Genomic DNA, 14,079 nt, shown 5'->3' on the forward strand with positions numbered 1-14,079 from the left:
TTACTTCTTTATTTTACCAAAAGGAGAACAGTATTGGACTGTAGTGCTATGGATTGAACCTGGGGGCTCACACACATGAAGTCTTGCACTTTCTTTACTTACTGAATCAGCTCCATGACCATTTGTCTATTGCATTTAATTGGTATGTTTACATTTAAAGTGATAAATGATGGGTCCAGGCAGTGACACACCTCGTAGAACACGGACAAGAACCAGGGCTCCTACCTCACTAGGGAAAGATAGAAACAGGCTGGGAGTATGGAACGACCTGACAATGTCCATGTTCAGCATAGAAGCAATTACGGAAACCAGACCTCCCACCTTCTGCACCCCAGTGAAGATCTTTGGTCTATACTCCCAGAGGGATAATGAATAGGGAAATTTCTAATGGAGGGAAGGGGAGATGGAACTCTGGTGGTGGGAATTGTACTCCTCTTTCTTATCCCATAGTCATGTCAATCATTACTAAATCACTAATAAAAATTATTTTAAAAGAACCAGGGCTAAAGCCCTTTGTCCCTACCTGTTGGGGTAAAATTTCTTAAGCGGTAAAGTGGTGTCGTAGGTGTCTTTTTCTGCCTGTCTCTCTTTTCCTCTTTGTCTCTACCACCAAGAAAATGGTCACAGTAGCAGTAGGGTTTGCAGGCACCAAAGCCCAGCAACAACCCTGGTAGCAAGAGTTGTAAAAAGTTTGTCTCTTGAGTTTACTGACTCTTCTTCTATCCTGTCAAATCTACTATTGATTCCTTTCAGCGATTTTTGAGAATTACTGTGTCTCATATTTTGATATCTAAAGAATTAAGTCAACTGTCCTAGGTTGTCATCTAGTTTCACACAGGATGGACTTTCTGCACACAACTAGAATCCTAGAGATTCTAGAGTGCTCTCAAGTCTTTCCTATGGGTAGCTACGTGTTAAGTACTTAGTCAATGTGCAATGCAGGAGTTCTTTCTGGAAGTTTCTGTTGAGAAACTTCCCCTGGTGTCTGAGATACTGCAGCCTCTTTGGTATGTAGTCAGGCTCCCCCTACTGTCTGCTTGTGATTCAGCACACCCCCAGCCCCCACCAAGGTATTCTAAGACCTTTCACCCCTGGATCTTGCTCATGTCACTACAGAAATACAAGGAAGACTTAAAAACATTCAAGAAAACCACCTCAAAGTCAGCTAGACTTACATACTACTTTTTTCCTCTCTGAGGAGAAGCTGTGAGTTGAAGGCATTTGCTTAGGGGGCCTGGTGGCTAGGTCTTGGGAGATTCAGAATGAAAAAAAAAAAAAACTTTTACTTTTCAGCAAATGATGTCAAGAAGCAAACCACTCCATGACCAGGGATGCAGGAATGGAAAATAAAAACTGCAATGTTACTGAGCTTGACATGGAATCTTTTTTTATTTTGTGATAAAAATGCTTTTATATAAATCCCATCTTACCTACTTTTAGAATGAAACATTAAAAAAAATGAAGTGTGCATTTTCCTTACTGTGTACATAGTAGGAATATGCAGTCATTTTACTGGTTATTAGCTTTCTCATACAAAGTTGTAATATCACTTAAATGAAAAAAAAATGTACACAAGAGCCATAGTACCAAGGAGTTACAAATGGAAACCTTGGGGTACAGAAACATGTCCTCACAATTGTTATCATACATTCAATGTACTGATCAAGGCCCAAATTCCTAATGCGCCTGCCAATAGAAGACTGACACCTTTGGTTGTCTTCCTTCAAGGATTATGAAATAGTGAATTTAATCATAAAATGGTATAATGGACTTGCACATCACAGCAGACTGCATACTCGAATCCTTTCATTCTTGGTCATTCTATTCATCACCTCTCCCTCTCCCACCATGAGGTAAGTCAGAAAATGATGCTTAACACAAATAAGAACAACAAAAAATTCTTCAAGGGCAGACAAAGAAGAGTCTAAGGAATAATTTATAAAAATGAAAATAAGGGGCTGGGCAGTGGCGCACTAGTTAAGTACACATAGTAGTATAAAAATCAAAATAAATCAAAAACAATGTGGAGGGTGACCTATACATGGTGAAAAAATGTATTCCATAAAAAAAAATGTAGTCTCCAATTCAGACCCCAAAGGAGAAAGTGATTCTTTAGCTCACCTAGTATTTTTCCTAGACATCATGCAATGCCTGGATTTTAAAATCAGAGACTTGAGAGCTGCTTAGAAGGCAGTGTCTTCACTTCACATCCATGAAGCCTGCTGTATGTATGGACAGTTTTACCATTTCCTTCCCCCAGACTCAAGGAGTATCAAGAAGGAGAAGTAAGTAAATCAGGCTACATCAGGCTTGAGGAGAGAAAAAGCTATCGAAATAAAAGATCCAAGCTGCTGGAACTGAAGCTAACACTTTCAGGAAGTGTCGTTAGAGCAGAACAGCAGTACAAGGACTGGGCAGTGGAATCACAGTGGTCCAAGGATAGTGAGGCACCATTTAGAATCATACAATATTATACAGTATGAAAGGGGTTGGTGCACTTGCCATGGAAGAGAGCGAAACACTGAGTGAACAATCTGCTTGTAATATGGTAGGACTTATCTTTGCTGTTTCAAGGAACTTGGGTCAGACTAAAATAGCTATCTGAAAACATCTATGCTCACAGACACTCAGGGTTTCTATTGGGGGCCACAGACAGATCACCTAAGTGAGATGCACTGGTGAATATCCCCAACCATGGCAGGAATGAAGACTGCCATTCAAACCAAAACAAAGTAGGTTGAAGGCACCCACTTATAATCACTTCCAATATGCCCTGGAAGAATGAATCTTCCAGGTGTCAAAACAACACAGCACTGGGTAGAAATGACAGTGTAGGCACTGGACTGATGATAAGTCGACTCAGGGACAAGGGAGCTACTTTCCTCCTATTTCTAGCATTCGCTAGAATGCCTCTGCCTTTGACAGAAGGTCCAGAGGGTCAAGGAAGTTTCTAAGACCAGAAATCCAGAAATTAATCTCAGAGGAGATGCAATGTCCTAATATAAGGACATTAAAGATAAGGAGTCTATATTTGTTCATTATCAGCCAGGTGACTCTGGGAAAACACTGGTCATTCAGACCACGTGGAAGGAAGATATGAATAGACCTATGGTGAGAAAGAGAATCAGGAAACTGAGTCTGTGATCTCCTGATGGAAGGAAGATGACTGTTTGAGGTTCCTTGAGCCAAAGGTGGTTGGGTTCTAAATGGCAAGGGAGTATAATTTGAGACATTTCTGCTATGCATACATATGGGTGTGAAGGTTAAACAGTTAAGGACTAGTTTCATCTGATGGTTGAATGCATAATGCAGGTTGAGGGGTCAAAAATCTGGGAGCAGATGTGCTTCCCACTGGCAGCCAGTGGGTCTGGGAAGAAAGGGGAAGGGCCTGCCAGTGAGTAACCACCTCTTACAAGAGTTGGCTTAGGTCTTGTCCTCCAACATCCCAAACATTTGTCTGTTGGTCTGTTTGTCTAATGGCATCAAAGTGCCTACGCTTCCAAGGATAAAACTTCATAATGAGTCTACAAAAGGAGAAACCACCAATTATTATTTTTTAAATCCTTTTAAATGGTAAGGTGTATATGAAGTCCTTCAGGCAGGTGAAAAGGTTAAGGTGCAGCCTCTTGAGAGGTCTCCTCTGTCCAAGAAAATTGTTCCCTTTCTTCTTCTGGGAATGTTGCGTAGGAAAACGCAGTGGAGAAACATAGTTAAGAGGCTTATGCTGAGAACCATAATCAAGATGAGTCCTGTGAGACTCTTTAAACACTAAGAAAACGAGGGGGTGAAGATAGAAAGAGAGAGTTGCTTGCCAGAGATGGAATGATTAAAAGCACAGAGGTCTTGCCCTCTAACGTGCTGACGGGGCTACAACTACTGACAGGTGCCAAAACGACAGCACCAGATGAAGTCAACAGAACATCTAAAAACGAGAGGAGAAGATCAGTCCACTCCAGCTGAACTTCAGGGCACAGTTCCCCAGTGGGACTCTACTGTGGAATCTTCTCATGGGCATGAAATTGCAGTTCAAGTTGCAAGAATGCTGGGCTACCACAGGCATCAACTCTTTATTTTCCACACGGAAAGGTAAGCATGGTTCCAAGTCTTATAGTTGACTTGCATTTCCGTGAACTTGACTTGATGGGCAAGAGATTAAAGGAGGGATATCCTTCTCTCCAAAAACAAAAACAAAATAAAATAACATAATTAAAAAAAAAACACAAACAAACAAACAAACCCTGCAGATACCCAGCTAAGGAAGCTGATAAAATTGCTTCCCTTGCGTATCTCCTCTCTCCCAGTTCCAGAAGCTGGTTCCAGAGATTTCTTCATTTCTCGTCCGGTTGACCTTCATTTGTTCCTCAGCAGCATGTACAATAGGCAGTTCTGTCCCTGCGCTGGAGGCAGACTCACGCGTAAACCTGCATGTTGCTGTGTGGCGGCTCAGACATATGAGTTCCAGGTCCCCGCTGACCTCCTCCAGCACCCCCAGGTGTAGGGCTTGTGGTGACATCTGACCAGTCAGAAGCAGAGTGGGGTGATGAGCTTGACCACTGGTCAGGAGACTCTGGGGAAGGTGTCAGGTAGGGATGCTCCCCTTGGAGGTGACCAGCATGACTGGGTGTTCGCTCAGCAGCATTGGAAGAGGCATAACTATGCTGTGATGGGGGTGTGGGATACTTGCCCACCGAGGTTGGGAATGGATGGTAGGTTGGCAAGATGGTCTGACCTACCTGCCCATCCTGTTGGGACATCATGGCAGTGGGGAAAGCCATGTTTGGCAGACGAGCCATTTCTGGAATCTGGTACATGGTGGGCAGAGGGCCTGCCACAGCTGGAGGGCAGTTGGGCTGAGGCTGGGGAGCCCCAGCTGGCTGAGTGAGGCCACCTTTGGAGATCAGCTGAAAAGTCACAATGGGAGGTAAAGGCTCTCGGGGGGTTGTTACATGCTTCCCCTCAGGTGGCCGGCTCTGAGGCGCTATGCCAGGGTGGGTGCCCTCAGCTGGAGCCAAGACCATGCCAAACATCTCATTGTACTGGGCCTCATTCATCTCCATGCGGTTCATCCAGTCTGCAGGTACACTGACCGGATGCAGCCTACCCAAGTTCCCCACACTCCCACTGCCTGGGGGAACAATGTGGTGGTGAGACAGCAGCTGGCTCACTGAGGGGAGCACAGTACTGGTCCCATGAGCCAGAGGCTGCATCTCATGAAGACTGGAGAAAGACAGTGCATGTTGTGTGTGCACTGGGGCGGCAGGGGCAGCTGTGGCCAACAGAGGGTTGGGGGAGGCCTGCAAGATCCCAGGGGATGTGATCATTGGTGAGGATGTGGTATCAGAGACATAGGTATGAGGAGACTCTAAAGAGTCCACGGGGGATAAAGTCACTGAGCTCTCAGATAGCTGGCCCTTGTCACTCAGAGACTTCTTCCTCCTATTACCCTTGGCATCCTTGGCTTCCTTGGCAAGGTTGGGTAGACTGGTGGGCATGGTGCTCTTGGTGTTAGGCCGTCTAGGCTTCTTGCCCATTGGGGTGTGCTTCAGGCTGAGGAACGATCTGTTGGGTCCACAGATGACGGGGGAGAGGGCGGAGGTCAGCACAGTGCCTGGAGGGCTAGGTGTCACATTGTACTCATCCAGGAGGCGCACAATGTCATGGTGCATGCGGTCTCGTGCCACATCCCGAGGGAGACGGTCCATGTGGTCTGTGATGTCCCGATTGGCAAAGTGGTCCAGCAGGATCTTGGCTGCTTCATAGCTTCCTTCCCGAGCAGCAAGAAACAGAGGTGTCTCCTCCTATAGGAAAGGTGCATACATGCCAGGTTCAAAACCACTATTGAGAAAACAGTAATGTTTCTCCAAGGTCTGCCATCATCTCCCCCTAGATCATTTCTCCCAGTTATAAGTGATGTCCCCTCCATGAAAAGTTAATACACACATATAATTAAGTGTCTACTTATGTACTGAATGGATACTTTTTCATATATATATTTCCTCTCTCTCTAAGGACAAATTTTGCCCCAGTACAGGCAGTATGTCCTTAGTTGGGAACGTGGGAACTGATGCAAGTCCTCAGTCAGAATGGCACTTAAAAGTGCACATAGTACTAAGCACAAGGACCCACACAAGGATCCAGGTTTGAGCCCCTTACATCCCAGCTGTGTGGGGGGGGGCTCACAAGTAGTGGTGACGCAGGTCTGCAGGTATCTATCTTGATCTCTCTCTCTCTCTCTCTCTCTATCTCCCCTCTGAATTTCTCTCTGTCCTATCCAATAAAAAGTAGGAAAAAATGGTCACCAGGAGTAATGGATTTGAAGTCCTGGCATGACCCCCAGTGATAACCTTGGCAGCAAAAAACAAACAAACAAAAAGACACACTTGGCTTATCAAAATAGGGTGCTATGAAGTGCAAGATCAAGGAGATGTTTCTTAGAAATAAGGAAAATATGAAGGGGAAGAATCAAGGGCTATACGGAAGTGGAAAAAGAACAAGAAAGTAGAGACAATGAGAATGTGCAAGAAAGAACTAAAAAAAAAGGGAAGGGAAAGGAGGGAATGAACAAGGCACAATGAGAAGAGCCAGAGAGGAAACACAACATAAACTTGCAAAAGAAAAGCAGGCAGAAACATTGTGGTGTCCAGGAACAGCAGTCATAGAAAGAGGAAGGAGGAAGAGAAGAGCGTTGGGAAAAAAGAAGCGGACATAAATGGAATGGAGAGCAGAACAGAGAATGGGACATATTAAACAAAAGGAAGGTTATCCCCCAGTCATTTATATGCCAGTCTGGTTTAGACTGAGAATGGAGTGGGCAGAAGGCTCAGTTCTGACTCTTTTGGGAAAAGCCAAGGCTTCCTCAAATTCTCTGGACCCAGTTCTGTCCACTCTGCTTCCACCCTGAGGTTTCACCATCACAAGAAGAGCTGCAAGGAGAAAGAATAGTGTTCCAGTTCCATCCCCAACCTACTCTGGCACAGAGTAAGACCATACCTTGTTGTCCTGCATGTCTCGGTTGGCCCCATTTTTCAACAGCAAAAGGGTTGCCTCTACATTATTGACAGCAGCAGCCCAGTGAAGAGCAGACTTTCCTACAGGGGAGAAAAACATTTTTATAAGTAGAAAGAGCAGAAGGACACACCCTATTCCCAGTATATTGATGCATCGTGACTTGTGCAAGGAAACCTTTAGACTTTCTATGATGGCAGTGAGATGCCAGTTCTCTGTGGGGTCTGTTGGAAAAGCCCAATATTGTCTTCCCTCTTGTCTGTCCTACAAATATTTCAGTCTAGGCTGCTTTGTCTTTCAAAGACCTTTAAGGTAAAAGGATTATTTGTCTATAGTCCCCATGTCCTTGCCCTGGCAGAAACTCTCCAGTCACACATCCAACAGTAATTTATTTCCTTCTTACATATCAGAGTGTATACTTCACACTCATAACACCCCAAGGAAAGTCAGCTCTCCAAAGTCACATCAGGAGTGGTCCACAGGGGTTGGGCAGTGTTGCACTCAGTAGAGAGCATATGTTACCATATCTAAGATCCAGGGAAGCTTTACCAGTAATGAGTCAGTGTTACAGGTGTCTTTTTCTTTCTCTCTCTCTATCCTTTTCCCTCTCCATTTCTGTTTCAATAAAATAAAATAAAATGCCTGTCAGAACCAGTGGATTCATGGTGCAGACAGACACTGAGCTCTAGTGATAACCAATAACCAATAAATAACTTTCTTTAAATATAAAGAAAAAAAACCAGAGAACACTCAAGGAGTGGACTACTTGGGACACTGCACAGGCAAACCCTTCAAAATCCTGCTTTGAGGTCCAAATTAAAAAAAAAAATTCCCACTTTCATCTCCCACTGACTCTCCTCTCTGAATTCAATATACTAAAGAAAAGAATGAAGGGATAAATCTTCAGTGGATGCAGACCTGAGATGGTTCTCTAAGGACTGTGTAACCATTCTACTCAGATGCGTGCTTTATGGGTAAGATGCCAGCCCTTGCCCCCTGGCTTTACCATGGTCATCCACTGCATTCACATCTGCTTGGCAGTTGATCAGTTCTGCCACCATTCCCTCCACAGCCAGGCGGGCAGCCAGGATCAGGGGTGTAGTACCATCGTTCATCCTGGCATCCAGATCGGTTACTCTGTTTCGGATCAGGATCTGAAGGAGAAGAGGATAAAAGGAAATAATCAAACTAAGAGCTGAAACAAAACCTTCAGAGCTGATACACACTCTAAGTTTCTGGAGAGCAGGGATATCTTGTTAATTTTGTGCCCAAGATTCTCCCCTAGCCAATCAATAAAGAAGGGGGTGGGGAGAGGCACAATAAAACATTACAACTTCAATTATGGTGTAGTTTAAGGTGATTCAGAATGCTTCAAAGTTCTTCAAAACGGTAAGATAAAAAAGGCACCAAGGGATACATTATGAACTCATGTCATGAAAACAACTGAGGGTGGTACAGTTGATAAATTATTGGACTCTCAAGCACAAGGTCCCTGGTTCAAACACTGGCATTCCATGTGTGGTAGTGATGGTCCGGTTTTTCTCTCTCTCCCTTTCTCATGAACAAATCTTTAAAAAGTGAAAGGAAGAAAACCACTCAGGAACAGCTGTAAGCCCACATGTTCAGGTCAATCTACAAGGAAAAGCTACATTAATCAAAGGCTCTGTAACTCTATACCTGCTACACTCATTTAAGGAGGTATCTCAGCTCATGAAAAACGGATGATGGTAATGAATCAGAGGACTGGTATTACCTGCTGTTTGCTACATTACTGTCTAGCTGCCTCCCGTGTCCTGTTTCCCTATGTCTCAAAGCTGACTTTCTCATGCTTTATTCTCCCAAAGAACTGCTGGATAAATGAAATGGCACATAAAGTGTCTGAACATAGTTAAGCATTACTGATCCATAAGGAAATGACTCATCTCATGATTTTTACCTGGAAGACACCTTGGGCATCAGCTGCCACTGCAGCATGGAGAGGGCAGCGGCCCATGTTGTCCTGGGCATTGGCATCGGCACCCGCATCCAGGAGACGCTTGGCAGCATCAGCCCTTGAGTAGCGGGCTGCCAGGTGCAGGGCCATCTCGCCAGTGCGGTCTGTCTGGGCCTGGATGTTGGCGCCCTGGTAAACCAAATCTGTGATGATGTTCGCGGAAGAGTCCTCAGCATCTTCATCTTCATCGCTCACATCAGAGCTGCCCCCTCGGAGGGAAGCCAGCATCAGGGGGGTGCATCCATCTACAGAAAGGGGGATTTCAGAAGGAACTCAGGGAGGAAAGGGGCATTCATGTTTAATTACCCCCTTCCGGTGGAACTGTTCGCTTTGAGTGAATTATGCCTGTGAGGGAAAAACAACCCTGTACTTCTTGTGGTCACTGGGAATGAGTTTTATATTTGTCCCCTACTTTTCCTCTGGGATGCCCTTTTTTTAAAAAAATTTTTATTTATAAAAAGGAAACATTGACAAAACCATAGGATAAGAGGGGTACAGCTTCACACAATCCCCACCACCAGACCTCCGTATCCCATCTCCTCCACTGATAGCTTTCCTATTCTTTAACCTTCTGGGAATATGAACCCAAGATCATTGTGGGATGCAGAAGATGGAAGGTCTGGCTTCTGTAATTGCTTCCCGGCTGAACATGGGGGATGCCCTTTTTTCAAAGAGTCACAGGACAGTCAGGGTTTTTTTTTTTTTTTTTTAATAAACTGGAAGCCCTTATCTAGTAAGTAAAAGAAGCTTACTCAAGTTTCTCACTGTCATACTATTTTTAATTGGGCAACATTAAATATTATCCAGCATTAACAGAACTATATATACACTAAAGTGTCAGCTAAACTAATTCTTTTTCCTTTTGAGTAGTGATATGATTTTTTTCTTTTTGTAACTTACTTATTTATTAGCTAGAGACAGAGAAATTGAGAGGGGAGGGGAATATAGAAAGGGAGAGAGACAAGAGACCACCTGCAGCTGGGCTTTACCTTTTATGAAGCTTTCCCCCTGCTGGTGGGGACCAGGGGCTTGAACCTGGATCCTTGCTCACTGTAAGCACGTAGTGCTTAACTAGGTGCACCACCACTTGGCTCCAGTATGTGATTTTTTTTCTAACCTACTAATATCTATCCATAGAATCAGCCCTTGTGTTCTCAAGCATGTGTAAAGTGAAGTGATATCCCTTCATTTCCTTTAAATTTTTTTTTTATTATCTTTATTTGGTTACTGGATAGTAGAGACTGTCAGAAATTGAGAGGGAAGGGGGAGATAGAGAGGGAGATAGACTGAGAGACACCTGCAGCCCTGCTTCACCACTTGTGAAACTTTCCCCCTGCAGGTGGGGACCAGGGGCTTGAACCCAGGTCCTTGCACACTTTAACATGGGCACTCAACCAGGTGCACCACCACCTGGTCCCTTCACTTCATTTTTTTAATGCAACTTCCTGATTTCTGCATGCCTTCCTTATGTATCCATTTCCCCAAACTGATTCAGAGGCTGTGAATTTGGCAGTGGGCAAAGCCAAGGACAATCATGCAGAGCTCAGGGTGGCATGACTGAGTGAAGAGAAGACTGACAGGCACTTACCTGGGCCACGAACATTCACATCCAGCACGTCCACCTCCTGCTCAGCCTGGGGGGGAGTGAGCGCCAGCGACGGTGTCCTGCGGATGTCTGCTGCTTCCAGGTGCTGCTGTGTCCACGGGCGGCGATCGATGGGGTCATCTTCTTCTGAGAGCAAAGCTTCATCTTCAGCCTGAAGAGGGAAAACAGTATGACCTAACACCAGGAGCCACAGGTCCTGAGTCTCTAGATTCCTCTCAAGACTCTCCCAGTTTTCTCTCTCCTGTTCTAACCCTGGAGATAACTGTCTATGTCAGCATGCTCCTGCTCCTGTGTTGGTTGTTACTGACCTCTCTTGCATCTGCTGTGCAATATTCCAGTCTCCCCATCCCCAACTCTAGGCTTTAGGCTTAAATGTTACCTGTTTCTATCTACCTAATATGGTCTGTATATGTCTTCCCTCTTCAGATGGGGAGCAGGGGCTAGAACTCAGGTCCTTGTGTGCTCAACCAGATGTGCCACCACCCAGGCCCCAAAGGATCAGATTTGAAATGTGGCTAGATACTGACAGTGGGTACTACTTTGCATGGCCAACTTACCTTGGCTTTCTTTGGCTGAGGCCCATCATCGTCAACCCAATGTTCACTTGTTCCAGAAACAATCAGGTTAGCCTCAGACACTTGTACTGAGAGATTTCTAATATGACAGGATTATGACGGGGCGGGGGGAGGGAATAAGAACAGAGATTATATTATCAATTAGTAGTGTTTGATGGCAATATCTTTTCTTCTCCCTTCCTCTCTCCTTTCCTTCTTTTTTACTTTGCCACTAGGAATATCAATGAGGTTAAGTACCTTCAGGATGATTCCACCTATTTCAGTGGCCCCTCCCTCCCTTCATTCCTTTTTTTTCATTCCTTTTTTTCCTCACTCCCTTCCTGTATCCCTTCTTTCCTCTCTACCTCCCACCCTGCTTTTTAAAAATTTGATAGAATAGAGAGGGGGAGAGTGGGAGGGCTGGGGGAGAGACACCTGCAGCACTTCCCTCCACTGCCCATGAAGCTTTCCCCTTCTTGCTGGTGGGGCCCTGGTGGCTTGAATCTGGCTCTTGGCACTTAGGAATATATATGCTCAACCTAGTGTGCAACTGCCCAGTCCTGGAAACATGGTTTTATAACCCTGGCACAGTCTCATGAACACACGCAGACTTAGTTCAGAAGAGATGGGCAATATTTTGTGCCCTATTGACTGAGTGGATATTTCTCCCTTTGCACTGACCAGGACCTTACAACAAATATGTGTCTCAGCACAGAAAAACAAGCATCACTCTTATACTATATACAGATTAGAAGCCTTTAGACCACCACCCACAAAAAACAAAGACAGTTATTTCATAGTAATACTGGAGGCATTCAGACAGTGGTCAAGTGTGAAAATGTGACTTGACCAGAGTCCAGAATTTAATACTAGGACTCAACAAATCTGCTTGCTGATTTATCCCCGATCACTGCAACCATGAATCATCGCTGCTTGGTAAATCCTCTTACTTGAGCCCCACAGCATCCTGGCCCACAGGCTCACGACGCTTGTGATTACTGGAGTCTCGGTGAAGAGTGAAGCCTTCAGGCAACCAAAGGGAGCCATGCTTCCGCTTCCGCTTTGCCATGATAACCCCCAGCAGGATAATAAATAGGATGATGACAACAGCAACAGCAAGCAGATAGAGAAGCTGAGTGGGTTTTGGATTCAAGGATTCACCTGTGAATGCAGAAAGACAGGGCATGTGCTAGATAAAACGCCTACCTCCCACTGTCAGCATTACATTCACTCACAGATCAGGTATGACCTTACCAGCCCTGGAAGACTGAGAGGTGTCCTCTCTGCCACCCAGGGACACCTTTTCCCACCATCATTCCCTTCACACCATCGATACTCACTGACAACAGACACAAGAGGATAAGACAGGGTTCCCTGGATGGCGTGAGAAGCCAGAAGAGCTGCTGCTGCGTCTGTGTTCTTGAAACACTGGTCTGAATCTTGAACGCATTGGCGGTTGTCAATTTCCAGAAACACGGTTGAGCTATGGGATGCCATGAAAGAGGTAAAAAGCAAACAGTGAGAAAAACAGAGGGGTGCATGGCAAGAGGTGTGACTTGGAAGGGTTACATGAGCCATCTTCCCTCAATTCAGTATCAGGTTCGCCACCCGAGGGAGGAGTGGTCCACAGAATGAGCTGACACAATAAGATCATGTCCCTACAGATCCTTTACACTAATGCTCACTGAGTTGAATGTGTCACCTTCCATGGTCTGGTTGATTCTAAGCTTTCTGACTTAGAAACGTAATATAAGGCGAGAAGTAGGTAAAGTTGTCTCTCTTCTGTTTCAGTGGGCCCTCTCACCCTTTCCTATGTACTTAACACTGTGGTCCTTATTCTCCATGGCATCTGTATCTCCATGTCAGTGAGCTATAGAGTTGAAAGCTGGGGGATCCACCAATGGGTGTGGATGACAATACCACTGAACCTGACTGCCCTTGTCAAAGAGATTCACTGTAAAAGAAAAGCCTTGAAAAGAAAGTCAAATACCAGGTGGTCTCACTTATAAGTGGAACTTAAGAAACCAGGAAAGAGAGCATGATAGTTATGTGAGGCTTGAAAATCCCAGGTTCAAATCTCAACACCACCGTCGTAAACCAGAGCTGAGCAGCGCTCTGATCTTGGCTTCTCTCTTCTCTGTATGGGGATAAGAATATCTTGCAGACACTTGTCATGGGGAGGTGAGAAATTGTATCCATGTGTCAATAACTGTATAATAAACCATTAATCACCCTTCCCAATAAAATGATTTAGAAAAAAAATTGATACAAATGAGGAATCACTACTACAAGGATTTGATGCAACCCTGGCCAAAGGGTCCTGGCATTGGAGATGGCCTTCCTGGGTGTTTTGCCCTGAGCTGGCTCACAGTTAGGTTCCTGAGACCTAAGTACTGGGACAATGGGCTTGTTTTACTGGCTGGGTTTTCTCTTAGTCTCTGCATTTTTTTGAGGTCTGGTTAAGATTGTTTTCTGAATTTATCTAAATGCTCAGCATAATGAAATGAAGCTATCAGTTCAGAAACCAAAAACCTACCCAGCCACTTCCTGCTCTGGGTCAGCAGGCAGGGACCTGCGTGTCCATCTGTGCTTCTTTGATGCAGCTGTCTTCTCGCCGTAATAGGGGTAGACCATGAGTTCTCCCTGGGAGTCCCGTTTAATGCGCAGGTTGGTGTGAAGCAGGGTGCCGAGCGCCCGCAAGAAGCTGCGAGAATCTTGGAGCAGTTGTTCTGGGGGCATCAGCACCACGATGACCAGGGTCCCCTCAGCTAGGTTCTCCGGCCGGTCAGCAGCACAGTCCAGCCCATCCCAGCCGCACTCCTCACTATTGCATCCCTGGTCACAGTGGTTATCTTTGAAGTGGTCTGCACAGTATTTGTCATACCTAGGCAGATGGAGGGGAACAGAGGACAGAGAGGGGA

The 14,079-nt window shown here is 45.2% G+C and overlaps 1 protein-coding gene across 1 annotated transcript in view; it reads right to left on the reverse strand.

Moving 5' to 3' along the window:
- Positions 1 to 1,370: 1,370 nt before the first annotated feature.
- Positions 1,371 to 14,079, reverse strand: part of LOC103118464 (neurogenic locus notch homolog protein 2) — a 167,520-nt gene continuing 154,811 nt past the window's right edge. Inside the window, exons 26-34 of the mRNA XM_007528683.3 lie at positions 13,695 to 14,042; positions 12,499 to 12,641; positions 12,109 to 12,319; positions 11,162 to 11,258; positions 10,587 to 10,755; positions 8,942 to 9,243; positions 8,012 to 8,159; positions 6,991 to 7,088; positions 1,371 to 5,798 (exon numbers count right to left, since the gene is read on the reverse strand). Coding sequence (XP_007528745.2) covers positions 4,410 to 5,798; positions 6,991 to 7,088; positions 8,012 to 8,159; positions 8,942 to 9,243; positions 10,587 to 10,755; positions 11,162 to 11,258; positions 12,109 to 12,319; positions 12,499 to 12,641; positions 13,695 to 14,042 — 2,905 coding nt within the window. The 3' untranslated portion in view covers positions 1,371 to 4,409. The remainder of the gene's footprint in view (positions 5,799 to 6,990; positions 7,089 to 8,011; positions 8,160 to 8,941; positions 9,244 to 10,586; positions 10,756 to 11,161; positions 11,259 to 12,108; positions 12,320 to 12,498; positions 12,642 to 13,694; positions 14,043 to 14,079) is intronic.

The sequence above is a fragment of the Erinaceus europaeus genome, chromosome 11 (genome assembly GCF_950295315.1).
Source record: "Erinaceus europaeus chromosome 11, mEriEur2.1, whole genome shotgun sequence".
NCBI lineage: Eukaryota > Metazoa > Chordata > Mammalia > Eulipotyphla > Erinaceidae > Erinaceus > Erinaceus europaeus.